Source organism: Henckelia pumila, chromosome 2, assembly GCF_033568475.1.
Source record: "Henckelia pumila isolate YLH828 chromosome 2, ASM3356847v2, whole genome shotgun sequence".
NCBI lineage: Eukaryota > Viridiplantae > Streptophyta > Magnoliopsida > Lamiales > Gesneriaceae > Henckelia > Henckelia pumila.
In genome coordinates this window covers 104171491-104190184 of record NC_133121.1, presented here as the reverse complement: position 1 = coordinate 104190184, position 18694 = coordinate 104171491, and the positions used below count along the sequence as shown (strand labels likewise).

Sequence of the window (18694 nt, the reverse complement as noted above, 5' to 3'; positions counted from 1 at the left end):
ATGACAACATTATAAACATAACTAATTAAATATCGCAAAAGAAATTATTAATTAGAACATTGGAAGAAGAATTCTTGGTAAACAGCATAATTTCTTTCAAAATTTATCATAAATAAATTTCTTTACGATATAATATATAATTGATAGATATCGAAGCAAAAATAAATGTTAGTCTTCATGAGATTTAACATGATATAAATGCTATATATTATAGGAAAAATTGTAATTTTCGTCCTTTATATTTGTCAGTTTGTGATTTCGGCTTCATATTTCAGTTTTAGTCCTGCATGTTTCGATTTTTGATAATTTCAATCATTTTTATTCGAAAATGCTGACGTGTCATTTGGCACGTCATCTCCACATCAGCATTATATTGGTGACACATCAGCGCCACATCAGAAAAAAGACTAAAATTGGCAAAAAAAAAATAAAGATAGCGAACTAAATTGAAATCTGAAAATATAAAGGACCAAAATCGCAAAGTAACAAACATACAGGACTAAAAAAACAATTTTTCCTATATTATTTTCCGTTAGAAAGAAAGAAAGAAAGAAACTAAATGAATTAAACTACAATTAATATGAATTAATCACGATTAATTCCACTGATGTGAAACGTTAATCAAATATAAACTATAAATACCACTCCAATATTCTTCCCCATATGCATCGATCCCAATAATATCTCACCATCTTCCCTGAATTATTAAACCTACAATGGAAGGATTCAAGTTACCATATTCAGCTCTCCCAGCAGCATTCACCCTGGTGATCTTAACCTCCGCGTTCTTCGCCGCCGCGGATCCGAGCACCGCCACCGTCGACGTGACCGACCTCCCGGCGGCGGCGGCGGCACCTTTAAATGGGATCGGGTCTGAACCGTACCCGGGATTCTACGACTTGTGGCGGAGGTGTATTCCGAAGCTGACGGATGAGTGCGGGAGGGAAGTGATAAGGGGACTGTTAATCAACAAAGAACACACGGTGAGCCCGACCTGCTGCGTGAAGCTGGTGGGGATGGGGCACGAGTGCCACATAGGGCTCATGAAGGCGCTGCTTCTGTTGCCGGATCTGACCGAGAGTAACCGGAATGAGATTGCCGCGATCGATCGTACGATTTGGAGTCAGTGTTTGAAGGTGATGATCGGCAATGTTGGACAATAGAGGATCTTGGATCCATGCATGCATATATATATATAATATATACTCTCTCTAGACCTTATTATTGTAAGAGGGAAAAAAAAAAAGAAAAGAGGCTAAATAATGTCATAATTTTAATTTGGACTTTTTTGAAAATGTGATGCATTACTCGTATAAATTTGATGTTATATAAATTAATTAGTCTCAATTTGTCAAAGAGTTATTTTTTAATATAAATAATTAACACGTACAATAACCAAATTAGATAATAAATTATACTTCTCGATCGCGCCGTGATACTTGAACTCAAGAGTCTGATGGTGATTGGTCTTATATAAGTAAGAGATCTTTGTAGGACGAGCGTTATTTAAAAGTATATATGTGATGAGATAGAGTGAAGACTGAAGAATATAATATTGAAATGTGGTGCAATGAGAACGCTTTAATTATTTGAAAGTTACATCAAATATTTTGAGGGAAAATAACTTTTGTTTCATTAAGTATTCAGATTAATTAAAGTTTGGGTTCGATGCAATAGATTATAGATTTGATTTTGTTTGGCTTTAGACCTTGTTTTATGGAGTGCCAAGACACAAGAAAATACTTATGTAACATTAAAAAATTTAAACATGCATGATACCGGAAATTATTAAGCTGTGTCCTTTATGGCTACAAACCAACAATTCATGAACAAAATAGTCGCAAATAAACATTACGGCATGAAGTCTGAAGACCAAAGTTTAACGAGTAATAAATTAATTAAAACCCAAAACTAGATAAATTAGTGCGTGAAGTAGAAATTTATTTTCCCAGATTTTCATACACACCGTATTATTCATATATTTCCATTGTATAATTAAACAAAACACACTAATAATAAGACATTAAAATTTACATAATGTGTGTGATAACTTAATCCCACATCGAATTCACCATTGTAATATATACTCAAATTCATATAAGCTAGCTAATCAGTCACATCTGGAACATGCAATATTATTCCTCATGTTGGGGGATTAATATATAAAATGATTCCTACTTCACATATACAACGAAGAAAAATAAGGCTTTGGAATTTGGAATTTGGAATTAGATTCTTAATTCTTTTTCCCCCCAAATTAGGTGTACAAGTACTGTTGCCACTACACGAGATTAATATATGCTTTGATGCATGTTTCATTCAAGAAACATATATAGCAATTTTTTTTTCTTAATATATAACATTTAATTTGATACACTCACTAGTAGAATTTTCGCTTTTTACTTCGGCTATTAACTGAAATAGTAGATAGATAACTATCGAAGTAGATGCACGTGAAGTAATAGGGTACTATTTTACTTCGCTTAAAAACCGAAGTCTTAGGCATGAATTTACCGAAGTCTTTGGTCGGTTCACGGAGTCAAAACCGGTTCATGATTGGACCGGTTCCGAAGTAAAAGGATGCCTTTTACTTCATCATTTTCATTATGTGATGAAGTAATATAATATCTATGACTTCGATATTTACATTGACTGACGAAGTAAATGCATGTATTTTACTTCGGCAGTTTCATTAAGTGACAAGTAATAGAATATATATGATTTCGGTATTTAGGATGACTGGGGCAGTAAAAGCAGTTCTTTTACTTCGGAATTTTCATTAGGGGACGAAGTAAATGCATGTATTTTACTTCCGCAGTTTCATTAAGCGACGAAGTAATAGAACATATATGACTTCGGTATTTATATTGAGTGATGCAGTAAATGCTCTATTTAACTTCAAATGCTATGTAACTTGGCGAAGTAGAAGTATGCCCTTTACTTCAGCAATTTCATTAACTAAAGTAATAAAGTACATATGGCTTCAGCTTTTACATTAGTTTGATGAAGTAAAAATATATGTACCATTAAATCAATATATATATATATATATATATATATATATATAGTTCTGAAACGTAAAATGTACTCAATAGATTGATAAATTATCCATCCAAAAACTACAAACATCCGTAAATCCACAAGTACATCTATCAATTAAAAATTATGCATCCACGAGTATTTCTTCAAAAGTAAAAGTGTTATAACAAGTAGTATATCTAATAATACATGGAAACAAAACACATATTTTTTCCAACGTGCATGACCAATTTAGGAACCTACATAGGAGTAGACAAATTCGCTCCATTCACTTCTAATTTCGTCAAATTGAGCTTGACCAAAATATTGGTTCTTGATGGATCCTGAATACTGAAATGTAAAAAAATAAAATAGATCAGATTAAAATTCAAGATCGAGGATACATATTTGCTGGTTCACAAGGGTAACAACAACATATGCGGGTACTGATCAAAGATCGTAATTGCAATAACTGATTAAATTAAAACATTACAAAATTGAAAACACAATCTATCAAGGATACATATATATTTGTTCCACAAATAAGTCCAACAGCTAGCTAGCTAAAGAAAACACTGACACCCAATTGATGTTAACAATGCAGTGAACCATAGCTTGTCCACCAAAATCAAATGTTAGTTCACTAGGAACGTCCATTACTGCAAAAAGCTAAAGAGACCATGGAGCAGTCGCACGAAATACCATTGACCCCAACGAAACTAAAACATTAATCACCAATCATCATAGAGCATTCGCAAAAGTGAGATCATGGAGCAGTCGCACGAAATACCATTGACCCCAACCAAACTAAAACATTAATCACCAATCATCATAGAGAATTCGCAAGTAATCTCAGACAGTTTTGATTCCAAAAATTATCAGCATGAAAGAATGCCCTTGTTCGTACGAGAAAATATGATATAAACCAGCGACTCAGCGAGCAAGTACAATATGTCAATATCTCTAACAAAAATTTGATTAAGAAATAATTATAAAGCACTCTCACCCTTAACAGTGCCAAGACAAAAAGTTTGGAAAGAAGGATGCCAAAAAAGCCAACTTCAAAACAGAAGCCTCTACCAAAAATGTCAACTTCAGATTCATTTCTGAGCAACTAAGCAGCAAAGAAGGATGGAAACAGATTTTCACATAAACCAAATCATAAAATGAAAAGGAAACTCACCATCTTCTCCAAATGTAGATTTTCAGATTCAACAATATCTTTCATGTACTTCATCACACAAAATCCGCATTCAACAGAACCACTTTGTTTTATATTACCCTACATGAAATAAAAAAATATTGCAACAATCACAATCCAAACAATAAGTTTTGAACACAAAAAAACTGAAATAGGTAAGAACAAATTAATGAGTAAAGCTCTCAAATATAATATAACACTAAAACACCATCCCTAGTCCCTATAGTACAATACTATAACACCGTCAAAATATTGCAACAATCACATTCATGTCTTCATATGTAAGCATAACACATACCGTCAATTGTTTAACCTTCTAGGAATACCTCTCGAGACATTGTACATCTTCACCCCACTACATTTGAAAAAGTCAAAAGTTATTTTTTTTCATATGTATAAGTGAATTGATTTGTCAACATAATCTACTACCTACTTTGTCACTATCTTTTTCCATGCTTCGTCTCGGCATCTATTAGTAGTAGAGTCCAACAAATAGATCATATTTTTATCTTCATTGACGATAGTCAAGATCCAATGATACCATGCTGTCTCTACACACTGCTTCCAACTGGTTAGCAATATGTTGAGATAAGCGACTGCCATCGCTGTCAATTGGGCATGTAGGTATGTTTCCAGGATCCACAAATGAAATACTATCAGCCCGTTCTGCTTCCTTCAAATATTTGTACAGGTGACTACAATCAAGATTACAAACTTCGGTGAGAAATATGTCCAATAGTGGACAAGTTCCAAATAAAATATTAAATATGCAAACATTGTAAGTTAAACACAACATACCCCATATAAACCAAAATATGTCTGGCACCTATCTCTTTCATCTCCATAAATGGTATGATATCTTGTCTCAGCAACCGTACGCCTTGAGGACGTCCAAACATAGCATCATCAAACTTCACGTAGATGCTGTCAATTTCATTCATCAACCTAACAACATACGAGTATATAAACTTGCATGTCATGGGTAATGTTTTTTCAACGTCCTTGAACTTCTCACGCTGGCCAGCAACATCCAAAATAGAAAATGGTTGATTTCTCTCCTTCTACAGATCAGCAAACAACTTTTGTATGTCATGGCCAAGGCATGCGCTTAAAAGAAATCATAATGCACAAGCAAAAAAGAAGATGAAAGTGAACAAAATCTTCAACTCGAAATACCTATGCCCATAAAACCGGACACTATCCATATTAATGAACAGATGACAAAGGCAATAAAATCATTTGATCTACACATGTAGAGTGCAAGTGTATTATTTAAGAGAATATTACTTATAAAACCAATAAGTATACAAATCAAGACAAAGACAATAAAATCATCTACTCTCCCAATTTTCATAATTAAAAATAAGTATACTTGGTCACAATACCTTTGTCTTTGGAAAAATTACTAACTCTTTAGGCCAGCCAACAATGGCTCCAATTGCATCACTAACGATTGTTGGTCCAGACTTAATTGGGATTGGAAGCTTTGCTGCTTCATCTAACACAACATCAACAGACACCTTGAAGTTCTCTTCCCCAAGTGGAACATTGTGAATCATGACATTTGGGCCCCCATCTGATATTATTGTGTCATACGCCACCACATTTTCACGTTTTTTGACGGCAAGGTGGCATTTTTTACCCTTTAAGAAAAATAAATTATTATATATACATATGTAAATGTGATAAAAAAAATCAAATTTACCGTGAAACATAAGAATATTGAACCTTCATTTCAGGAGGGCCGCATTCATAAAAATCTTCCAATTCCTTTGACATCTTTGGGTCCAGATCCTTCAATTGTTTTTGCTTTGGGCACTGAATTTCTGAGGACTTGTTTGATGCTACAATCTCAGAAGTTCGATCATTGATGATTGGAAAAACACTAGCAAGTTGAGCCTTCAATTTCTCCAATTCAGCCTTCAAAGTTTTAGTCTCCTCCAATTGTTCATTGAAGTTTTTGACCGTAGTTTTCGGGACTGATTCCCTCTTTTTTCTTGGAGTCTTAAAAAAAAACTTGAGGTTTTACAAATCCTCCCACACCTCAAACCCTTCCATGGTGTTCCTGGCTTCCTAAGGCAGTGGTTAACACATCATTCATTCCAGAAACCTTGAACTCTCCTTTCCCCTTCTTCTCCAATAAGTCATCCTACAGATAGAGACATAACAAATCAATCCAAAAAATTTATATATCTAGGAAATATAGAGATTGATAAAACTAAACATTTACAATTTTTCCAGCGACTTCTGATGTCTCCGGACTCGTAATATTTCCAGATTTGTCTTCACGAGCTTTACGCCAAAGAACCAATCTATCAACTTCTTCTTCTTCAGCAATTATGTTTTTTTCCCTCTAAAATTCAAAAATTATCATCTTACGAACATGAAGTACTTTCTAAAAATGAAAAAAATAGAATGATGCATAGCTTACCAGTTCAGACTCCAAGCCGATGTAACCCTTGCGAGACATTCTTTGGTGATATCTACAGTTCATGGTTTGTTGTTTTTGCTTCTCGTGAGTAACCTACATCATTTTGTTCTTTAGTTTAAGTATGAAAATTAATAATTCTTAAAAGAAACATGAAAATTCTCATCAAAGTACCTCCCATGATGGATCTAGTCTCGCATCCACAAATTCCTTCCAATCTGCTATTGGGAGTTGATACTGACTTGGTGGAGAAATCAACTTTTCAGGATATTCTCTGTTGGACCAAACAAATCTACTAGTCAATTTGTTTTTGAAATCTCGCCATTTTTGAGCTGCTGAACTCATCACAGTAGACTGACTTTGTGGCGCTAGTTTGAAGACATTCTGCAATAGAAAATGTTGGTTTTATTTCATATCCCATTAGGTGAAACTATACAATAAAATAAAAAATGTTCATAAAAAAGTTAATTAAGGTTGAAACAATTTAAAGTTATATTATTTTCCAGAATTGGTTAGCTGGATCTAATCATAAAAAACATGTTACTCTACCATTATTTTAGGAATAAAGAAGTTCCAGAAATAATCATTCAGCCACTGAAATAATATTCTACTTAAGACTAAAAAGATGCTACATTTGTCAATGGTAAATGACAAAGTAGATGCATACACATATAATGCCTAAGATTACAGCAAGAATTGTATAATGCCTAAGATTACAGTAAGAATTTTATGACGCATAACTTTCAAAATGCAGGAATGACTGAGTATAATGAATGGATGCCATTAATTTTCATATTTGCCTTAAGTTATTTGATTAAATTGTTCTTAACAAAATGAGAAATAACAGAGGAAAAAAGGTAAGGAGAAAAGAAGAGTTCTGGTCCAATTATAAAAGGCAAACAACTAAAGTCAGCGTATGGATAATCAATCAAGATTTAAATCTTGTACTCACCGAGATCTCTTCCCACACCTTTTGTTTAATGTTTTCTGGAACATCCTGCCACGACTTTATAATGATTGGCACCATGGATCTAGCAATGGATCCAATGTATAATTGTAGTGCTCTCCCATTTGCATTGTATGTTGGCCGCCCCATATCATCATAATCGATCTTCGCTTTTTTTCCCCATCTTGCAGCTGCACTTACTTTAGCCATCAATGTAGGACCTCGCTTCTTTTGAACATTTACATGATGTTCTTCTCCATCAGTAAGTCCAAGTTCCTCTTCATCTCCATGACTATCATCAACATGTTCTTCTTGAAGCTCTTCCACTGCAACTTTTTTTTTCTGTTTTCTTTGCATCATTATATATGTTTAACACTGCATAAATTTTTTGGAAACCAACGTTAAATAATAATGATAACATAAATATGGCATAAATAATAACAAGAAGTCAAAAGACACAAATAATAACAATAAGACAAAATAAATAAATAATAACAATAATAATAATAATAATACTAATAAAAGTTCATAACATATATTTTTAAAGCCCATAAAGTGTCTTTGCTTATCCATAACAAAACATGACATAAAGTATTAAACATCATTTTTTCTTGTTCGTTTCCCAGACACCCTCGTTATCCGCTCTAAAGTATCTTTCATGAACAGGTATATCATGAGTATCAACATCGTCAATTGGTCGAGAATCAGGAATACAGTTCCAACCATCGTCCTCCCCTTCATAACACCTATTTGGCACTGGGAGCACAATTGACCATCCCTTTTTTGATGGGTCATCAATATAAAAAACTTGATTCACTTGACTTGCAAGGACAAATTCATCATTCTGGTGCCCTCTTTTGTTCATGTTGACCAAAGTGAAGCCACAATTATCATTGTTTATTACTCCTTTATCATTCGCGACCCAAGCGCACTTGAAAAGAGGAACTTGAAATTGATGATAGTCTAATTCCCATATTTCTTCAATTACTCCATAGAAAGACACATCAGCAATCAAGGGATTTTTATCTTTGGCACTACAGATAAGCATGGTGCTGGCAACTAGAGAAACCCCACTGTTTTGACAAACTCTCTCATCATCCCGCTCCTTTGTTTGGTATAAGTTGCCATTTATCACGTAACTACTGTACTTAATGACTTGCGCACGTGGTTCATGAGCTAGCCATGTCAATGTCGATGTCGTTCCACCATTGCAGCTGTCTATTTCAGCAGCCACCTAACATGTATTCAATTTAAAAAAAATAATTATAATACTAAATACAACATGCTCACCGCAAATACTTTAATAAATATTTTTGCATTCAACTAACCTTTGCACGAAACCAGTCAATAAACCTTTTATTGTGAGCATCTTGTATCCATCTTTCATCTTTCTCTTTTTTCGGAAACATGGACTTCAGAAAGGTTTTATGTTCGCTATGGAAATATTTATGTATAATATTTTTTAGACAATAGATTTTGATAGAAGTGCAGAATAATTTATTAACGAGTTGAACTTACATTATGTAGGGAGATACTTCTTCCGTATTTTCCAGAACAGTCAAATGTGCTTGTTGCATATCACTTAATGGCACTACAATTGGTGTTTTGCATGCTAAGAATCCAGGAACATTGGATTTGGGGTCTCGGTTTGATTGAGGGACGCCAACAGGATCAAGTCCGTCGAGGTATTCAGAACAAAACTCAATTGCTTCTTCCGCTGAATATCTCTTAACAATGCAACCTTCAGGATGTTTTCGACTGCCAACATAATTCTTAAACACCTTCATGCATCTTTCGAATGGATACATCCACCGAAAGCAGACAGGTCCACATAATCGAACTTCTCGAACAAGGTGGACTGTTAAGTGCAGCATAATGTCGAAGAAAGATGGGGGAAAATACTGCTCCAATAAGCAGAGCGTAACAACCAAGTCAGATTGCAGCTTATCTAACTTGGATATATCTATAACCTTGCAACAAATATCTTTGAAGAAAAAACATAATCTTATGATGGCATATCTAACATGTTTTGGCAACGCATCACGAATCAGAATTGGCAGAAGATGTTGCATTAGAACATGACAATCATGGGATTTCAAGCCAGTCAACTTCAGCTCAGGCAAGCTCACAAGATTCTTCGTGTTCGATGAGTAACCTTCTGGAACTTTTATATCCATTAACGATTGGCACACTTGTAACTTCTCTTTTTTTGTAAATGAGCATGCAGCAGGAGGAATATATGTTCTTTTTTCTCCGAATTTAGGTGCCAATTCAGGCCTAACTCCCATTTGAAGCATGTCCAGCCTAGCTGCCAGATTGTCCTTAGATTTTCCTTTAACATTCATCAAAGTATTAATGAGGGATTCAAAGACATTTTTTCTCTATGTGCATCACATCGAGACAATGCCTAACATGAAGGTGTTTCCAATAAGGAAGATTGAAAAAAATTGACTTTTTCTTCCAACATTTTCTGAAATCTGTTGCCCCTAAATATTTTTCTTCTTTACTGTCTTCCACATTACTCTCCTTTGCATTCTTTCTCTTTTTACCTTTCACACTGATCTTCTTTCCAAACTCACATCTTATGTCTGCAAGCTTGTCAAACAAGGCAACCCCAGATAATGGTGTAGATTTTTCTCCATGTTCTTCCATGCCATTGAATTCCTTTGTTTGCCTTCGATAGGGATGAAACATTGGTAGGAAACGTCTATGACCAACAAATGACATTTTCTTCCCATTTACCAAATGTTTTGCACAAGTATCTTCTCCGCATACTGGACATGCATAATAACCATGTGTAGTGCATCCACTAAGGTTACCATAGGCAGGAAAGTCATTAATGGTCCATAATAAAACTGCTTTAAGGGTGAAAAACTGTCTTCGATAAGCATCATAAACGCCATAAACTCCTTCCCACAATTGTTTCAAATCTTCAACTAGCACCTCGAGGTAGACATCTATATCGTTTCCTGGTTGTTTAGGCCCTGAAATGAGCATAGATAGCATGATGAATTTCCTCTTCATACACATGCTTGGAGGAAGATTATAGGTGGTCAACATGATTGGCCAGCAACTATACCGACTACTAAGATTGCTATGAGGATTAATGCCATCAGCTGCAAGTGCTAGGCAAAGATTTCTTGGTTCACTTTCGAAGTCGGGCCACATATGATCCACCAACCTCCAAGATGGGGAATCAGATGGATGACGTAACTGACCAGCAACTCTTGTGGTTTCTGCATGCCAAGTTAAATTTTTTGATGTCTCTAAAGATTTGAACATGCGCTTAAATCTTGGTATGGGAGGGAAATACCACATCACCTTGGCAGGAATACCTTTCTTCTCAATGTTCTTCTTGTTTAACTTCCAACGCGACAAGCCACATTTAGGGCAAGCTACACAGTCTTTATATTGTTTCCTATAAAGAATGCAATCATTGGAACATGCATGGATCTTTTCATGACTCAACGACAAACAACTCAACGTTTTTTTTGCATCGTACGTTGAGGATGGTAGATTGTGATTATCTGGCAGCATATCCCCAAAATCAGTTAGTAGATCTGAAAATATAGCATCACTCATCCTATGCCTTGCTTTGGTATTGTATAGTTTCACAAGTGCACTCAACTTTGTATAACGTTTACATCCATTGTACAAAGGTTTCTCTGCTTCCTCTAAAAATTTCATAAACGCTTCTGGATTTTCTGTATAATTATCATATGCTGCCTCACACATATTAGCGGTTTCAAAGTCGTCATGATTATCACCAATTGGCTCCTGGTTGGTGCTTAAATTTACTCTATCATTTTCAGCAGACTCGCCATGCCAAATCCAATTCATATAATTCTGACTAAAACCATGGAAATAAAGATGCTCTCGAATGGACGTAATCGATCCCTTTTTCAGATTTTTACATTTGCAACAAGGACAATGCATTAAATTCGAGTCAATATGAGGATTTCGTATACAACCGCTAATGAACTGTTCCACACCCTTCTCATATTGTTTCGACCTTCTATCAGAGTGAATCCAAGATTTATCCATAATTAACAACTTACCTTCAACAAAAATTCAATAACGATCAGTTATAATAAAAAATTTTAATTACACGACAATCATGAATGATTTCCACTTCAAACACTAGTTACTACGACTCTCCAATCATTTAAGTCGCTACATAAAAAAGTAGCGAATAATATATACAAATTATGTTTTTTACAGGCATAAGAAACAAAATTCCTGACGCGAACAATGAATCATCATATAATCAAAATATTAAAAGCACACGGAGAAAATATGCGATCAGGTTTAATTTCAAAGCACATTAAAACTCCACCGAAACAGAACAAATACTGAAAAATACCTGTTGTTGTTGCGGCAGTGAAGTTTGCTGCTTATACAAGTTTCGTAGTCTTTTAACTTCTCTCTTAAGCACTTAGTGCTCCACTGCAGAAAATTCCAGAAAGTAAAATTAGATTCCATCAAAGAACTTGTCGAATGAGTAGTGCAAGAATCCATGTTCAGATTTGTTAGATTCAGGTGCGAGCGAGTAGAGCTAGGATGCTACTTTCAAGTTCAGCTATATATATTGCATACCAGCTAAATTTATTTCAACAAATTTGCAAAGATTTCTAGCAACTGAAAGGGTTTTCTTGTTTTCTAGGTACATTGATGTGAAACTGTAAAATAATAGAATTTTCAAGTTCAGTTACTTTAATTATGTTTTTTTCAAGCTACAGTACCAACAAATTCAATAAAATTTTATGAAACTGTGAAATAAACTAATTTTGTACATTTTTATTGACACAGTAGGTTACATAATACACAACTTTATAAACCCATAAATACATACTAATTTTACATTTTATGAAACAGATCTTATAATTGACTTAATCGATTAAAAATAATTACTTTTTTAATCAATAGTATTATTTTTAACCACATATATGCATCTGACCCATCGGTCACAAGACAAATAACCATGAAAAAAATATTGTTAAGTTAAATTTGTAAGTTTTAATTTCATATAACATATTCAACATAAATAACTCTAATAAAATCCAAAATAATTTTATAATACCTATACACATGATTACTATTTAATCCGGTTAATTTTACTCGTTAGTGTGCATGCAATATGTCTTCTCTTTTATCAATTAGTTTGTGGGATTAAAATAAATATTTTATAATTACTCAAATTTAATCGTTACTATAAGAAATTGGCTTGTTTTAATTTGTGCTTTCTGCCCTGCCCTTTTTCTATCACAATGATAATTAATTTGAATATTTATTTATGGGACAAATATTGAGAACGAGTGAAAAAAAAAAGGCTAAAATGTAGAAGAAATCAATTCATCAAACTTAATCCAGAATTTAATAAATTGGAGGACCAAATACTTTCATAATAGCCCTAATTATTTAAAATAACAGGCCAGATTTGAGAGGCTAACTTTTTTAAAAAAAAAATTCAGAACAATACCTTCATAATAGCCTTAACTATTTAAATAACAGGCCAGAATAGAGAGGCTAACTTTTTTTTTAAAAAAAAAAAATTTCAGAACTTTACAAAGCCGGAGTAGCAGGCAACATTGTTGCTTACGTATTATTTGTCGGTGCCGAATTAGCTTGGTTGCTGCTTGACAGACCAAATATCACAACAAAAAGAATATTTAAAACTCAAATCAACAGAGAAACCCACACATTTTTAAAAAAAAAGAAAACATTGGCATATATTTGTAATTTTCTGGATCGAAAAACAAGTAAAACGCAAAGAAAAAAGGAAAACCTGAGTTTATGTTCAAAAAAAGGGCATCTCGTATTCATGTAAAAAAAATAAAGAAAACATCTTCCAAAACATGTAAACCCTAAATTGAAACCAAAATAGAGAGATTCAGACCTTTTGCTTTCGAAATAGGGCGTTGGCGTCGGTTTCCGACGGTGGTTGATGGTGGGCGGCTGAAGAAGAAAAGGATCACCGAGCAGGGTTTCTTTTCCCGCAATGAAGAAGAAAGGGGATCGTGTTTTGTGATGTATATTTTACCAAGCGTTGAAAAAGTTAGAAAGAAAAGTCATTGAGTCAATATTTAATCCGGTTCATCCTTTTACTTCATCAATTATAATTAAAATTTTAATTTTTTACTTTTTACTTCATCAATTATAATATGATGAAGTAAAATACTATCCAAAATTATTAGTGAAGCCCGGGTTTTTTAAGTACCAAAGTAGAAGGTGCATTTTTACTTCGTCTGTATTATTAGCGAAGTTGATTGTCACATTTTACTTCGTAATTATTAATTTGCGAAGTAAAAAATGGCGAAGTAAAAAGCGATAATTCTACTAGTGATTTTGATTATATATATGTCATCGGGATTTACTATTTAGAGCACATCTTCTGTTCTTTTGCATTTCGAAAAAAAAAAGTCATAATCATAGTTGGCACAAAAACTCCATTTATTACATAAAGAAAAAGAGACATTGTGTAATTTAGCCGATTAAATTCTTAAAAAAAAATCATCATCATCATCGAACAGAATTTAGCAAAAAAAAAATTCATAATCATAGTTTCCATAAAAAGTACTCGGTTTATTAATCACCATATTGATTGCCTCGTCTATATATATATATATATATATATATATATGCATGGAACGTGTAAAGGTAAATTAAAACACTTCTCCTGATTTCCCATGCAAAATATGACAAGGTAGATTTCAACCTATCATATAGTAATTAGAAAAAACTACAAATTTGGTCATGTATATTTGTCGCTTTGCGATTTTGGTCCTCCATGTTTTCATATTTCAGTTTTAGTCCTGCATGTTCCGATTTTTGGCAATCTTGGTCCTTTTTATTCGTAAATTCTTACATGACATTGTACACGTCAGTTCCACATCAGCACTGAATTGGTGTCACGTTAACGCCACATCAAAAAAAGGTCTAAAATTGCAAAAAATTAAAGATAAAGGACTAAAACTGAAATCTAAAAATATAAAGTACTGAAATCGCAAAGTGACAAACATACATGACCAAAAAAACAATTTTTTCTAGTAATTATTAAGGTAAAATTGTATTTTTGCTGGTCTTGTATATTTATTATTTTGTAATTTTGATCATTTATGTTTTCATATTTCAGTTTTAGTCCTGTACATTTGGTTTTTTGGCAATTTAGTTTTTTTTTTCATCAAAAATTATTACGTGAAACTACACATGTCAGCTCCATATCATCACGCATTGATGTCACATCAGCACCACATCGGAAAAAGACTAAAATTGTAAAAAAAAAAAAAAACAAAGATATCAGACTAAAATTGAAATCTGAAAATATTGGGTACCGAAATCGCAAAGTGATAAATATACCATACAAAAAAAACATTTTTTCCAATTATTAATCGGAATATATATATATATTAAAATAAATAAATAATACAAGAGAGATATTAGTCAATAAAAAGCTCCCGTTTACATATTTTCCACCAACTCCATTTCCTTCCCTTTGATTTTGACTTCATCTCCATTCTCAGTTTTCTCTCCCAATTGTGATTTTACTGTACTCTCACTGAATCTCCATCGCTTCAGAATGTTGATGTTAGTAGATTGTTCCAACTGCCGGACGCCGCTGCAGCTGCCGCCAGGAGCCGCCGCCATCCGCTGTGCCGTGTGCAAGTCCATCACCCGTGTCGGCGACCCTCGCCCCAATCCACCTGCTCCTCCGCCTGCTAATCGTCCCGCAGCCTCCTCTCTCAATGGCCACTACTACCCACCACCAGCAGCACCGCCGCAGTACTACGGCTACGCGCCGCGGCCTGGTCCTCCGGCTCCCACAGCCCACCATCGGAAGAAGGCGGTGATCGTGGGTGTCTCGTATAGGTACTCGAGGCACGAGTTGAAGGGGACCATTAATGATGCTAAATGCATGAAATACTTGCTGATTAACAGGTTCAAATTCCCCGAATCATCCATTCTCATGCTCACTGGTAATTTTTATTATTTATTATTTTTTGAATCTTTCTACGATATATATATATATATATTGGATTTTTATTTTATTTTTACTTTATTATGATCTGGGTCTTATTAATTAGTTTGAATCAGTATCTGAGTTGGGAAATGTGGAGATTGATTTTATGTTGTTTGATGCCAACTTTGTCAAGATGAGTGATTTTGAGTTCAATAACTACATTTTACACTCACCATGCTCATGCTCATCCCAAATTAATTAAATTTGAGGAAAAATTGTAATTTTAATCCGGTATGTTTGTTATTTTACGATTTCAAGCTTTTATGTTTTCAGATTTCAGTTTTAGTCATGTATGTTCCGATTTTTTGGCAATTTTAATTCATTTTCATTGAAAATTCTTAAGTGTCAGCTTACACGTCAGCTCCACGTCAGTACTGCATTGGTGTCACATCAGCGCCACATCGAAAAAAGACTAAAATTTCTTAAAAAAACAACGATAGAAGAGGTGACAAATATAAAAGATCAAAAAAGTAATTTTCCCTAAATTATATTTCCGAAAATTTTTAAAAATCCACATTAAGTTATTAATCTTAATCGGCACAGAAATCATTTTTTATTGTATTTCTTTCACTTTTTTTTTTTTTTTTTACCACCGATTTATCATAGGAGCCACTGAAAGGGTGAATAGTTTGCAAGTCGTTTAACTGACATAGTAATTACATCTTCTGTTACACAGTTTGATTTGTGACACGTGTATCATACAATTTTCAAATAAGGTTATTATCATTATATGTCCCGATTAAATATAAACCGGGTAACAGGCGATGTTACACGGGTTTGTAAGAGAAGTTTATGCTCATATAAATCAAAATGAGGTGCAAAACATGCACATGTGAGGCACGCTTTTGAAGAAATTGAACCCAATTTGGGCTACTAATAGTCTAATAGTGATGCATAATTCTCAAAATCTAAAAAGTGAACCATATCCTTTGCGTTATTCTTTAGGTCCACAGATGGAAAAGAACTTTGAAATTTGCTGTCTTTGTATCAGTTTTTGTCAAGACAACAGCTCAACAAGATTCAAAAGGAATTAACTGGAGGATACACCTCTAATTTTTTTTTTATAATAAACTCACGCAAAATAAAGTGAGATCTTTCTATAGAGAGTTTAGAAATACAATAGATCGAGAGGAAATCACTAAAAAGAATAGCTTATTTTCGAAACATGAAATTGTTATCGAAATTCAGTCTTGTTTGATGGCACTTTCTAAAGGGATTAAATTCTAAAGAAGTTTGTCATCCACCAACATGATGAATATGTTGAATTGATTGTGTTACATGAAATAATTTTCGCTGAATATCGGTGAGCTATTGGTACCGAGGTAGGATCAAGGATGATCCGACGAGAACAACGTATTGATGTACGACAATCCATCAGTATTCAAAATGCATTTTAATGACAGGCTAATTTGAAAACATTCCGCAAAAGGTGGCGTATGTGGTTCAATTAGTAACAATCCGCTGTAATGCCCTGTGTCTAACATTTTTTGATGCCAGCAACCTACTTGCCTTGTTGTTTCAGAAGAGGAGGTTGATCCATACAAAATCCCAACAATACACAACATTAGGATGGCTATGTTTTGGCTTGTACAAGGTTGCCAACCTGGGGACTCCCTAGTGTTCCATTACTCCGGTCACGGTTCACAAATGAGGAACTACACAGGAGATGAAGTCGATGGATTTGATGAAACGCTCTGTCCTTTGGATTTCGAGACACGTGGAATGATCGTTGACGATGAAATCAATGCAGCCATTGTTAGGCCACTTCCTTCTGGTGTCAAGCTTCACGGGATCATAGACTCGTGTCACAGTGGCACGATGCTAGATTTACCGTTTCTTTGTAGAATGGACAGGTTTGTTAGTCGGGAACATCATATATTTTAAGCTTATATTCCTTTGGTGCTACGCCTATTTCTACTCTTATTTTCTTATGTACAAGTACTATCTTTTACTCAACCCCTCTAGTGCACTACCACTACTCCCAAAATACATTCGTACTCGCCCAAGGTTCGAGGACTGCATCTTCCTCTTGAATATTTTTATTGACTTGTACAGTTTTATTCTTATGATGACACATAGGAGATCTGCACTTATATGCTCATGAAAATATGAACCAAAATTCCCCGATTCCGCCACTATTTACAAAATAGAAGATAAAATGTGACCTTTGTTGCTGAATTTTAAGCCTAATACAGGGGTTCTGACAAATTTATCACAAAAAAAATTACAAACTTTCAATTGTTTATCCATTTATATGTGGATTCAGAACTGGGCGTTATGTATGGGAAGACCATCGTCCTAGAACAGGTACTTGGAAAGGCACTAGTGGAGGAGAAGTCATATCCTTTAGTGGTTGTGATGACGATCAAACCTCAGCAGATACATCTGTAAGATTCAATCTCCATCGTTTCATTATCGAGTTCACTTATTGGCTACGTACTTATGATATATAATACACAATCAACTGCTGGACAGGCTCTCGCCAAGGTGACTTCAACAGGCGCAATGACATTTTCGTTTATCCAAGCAGTTGAAAGAGGCCAAGTAAGTAATCCTACATATGGAAGTATCTTAAATGCAATGAGGTCTACCATTCGAAATGCCGATGATGAAATAGGAGGGGGTGTTGTTACAACACTTGTCACAATGCTTTTGACCGGGGGAAGTGCTGGCATTGGAAAGAGACAGGTATGCAGTTCTGTCATGACTTTAAATTACGAAGTATAGCATCAAAATCATATTTATACTTCTACAATTATAAACTTGTTCTACATTGTATTTCTCCTGGTTGCAGGAGCCACAGCTTAGTGCTAATGAACCATTTGATGTATATGCTAAGCCATTTTCTCTATAAGATAAAAGATTAGGAGTTCTTTTCTGTTGCAACCAAAGAGTGACACAGCGAAAGTTCGTCGTCTTTTTCACTGTTGATAAATTACAATACCTGGTTTCCAAGTAATAGAATGTTTCTCTCTACATGTAATATAAAATATTATAGATTTTGCACATAACAACCAGTACAATAAGCTTAGATGCAAACGGTTTTATAATTCGTTTTCTTGATCAGTACAACACTCATTTTGT

At 34.3% G+C, this 18694-nt stretch overlaps 1 protein-coding gene and 1 long non-coding RNA gene across 2 annotated transcripts; one reads left to right on the top strand and one right to left on the bottom strand.

The window, feature by feature from the left end:
- Positions 1 to 3252: 3252 nt before the first annotated feature.
- LOC140884818 (uncharacterized) lies at positions 3253 to 13617 on the bottom strand. The gene is made up of 5 exons (XR_012150724.1): positions 13490 to 13617; positions 11957 to 12039; positions 10958 to 11651; positions 4202 to 4300; positions 3253 to 3369 (listed from the first exon to the last, which is right to left on the bottom strand). It is a non-coding gene; the product is annotated as an uncharacterized lncRNA (long non-coding RNA).
- A 1457-nt stretch (positions 13618 to 15074) lies between these two features.
- On the top strand, positions 15075 to 18617 carry LOC140880845 (metacaspase-1-like). Its single transcript, XM_073285669.1, has 5 exons — positions 15075 to 15566; positions 17133 to 17463; positions 17877 to 17997; positions 18086 to 18298; positions 18405 to 18617. The coding sequence occupies exons 1-5, from the start codon at positions 15170 to 15172 to the stop codon at positions 18462 to 18464; spliced, it is 1122 nt and encodes a 373-aa protein (XP_073141770.1). The 5' UTR covers positions 15075 to 15169; the 3' UTR covers positions 18465 to 18617.
- The last annotated feature ends 77 nt before the right edge of the window (positions 18618 to 18694 follow it).

Excerpts from the sequence above, each read along its gene's own strand:
- LOC140880845 (XM_073285669.1), top strand. The coding sequence starts at position 15,170 with ATGTTGATGTTAGTAGATTGTTCCAACTGCCGGACGCCGCTGCAGCTG. Across the intron at positions 17,464-17,876 it reads TTTCTTTGTAGAATGGACAG|AACTGGGCGTTATGTATGGG; the intron begins GTTTGTTAGTCG and ends ATGTGGATTCAG. Across the intron at positions 18,299-18,404 it reads CTGGCATTGGAAAGAGACAG|GAGCCACAGCTTAGTGCTAA; the intron begins GTATGCAGTTCT and ends TCCTGGTTGCAG.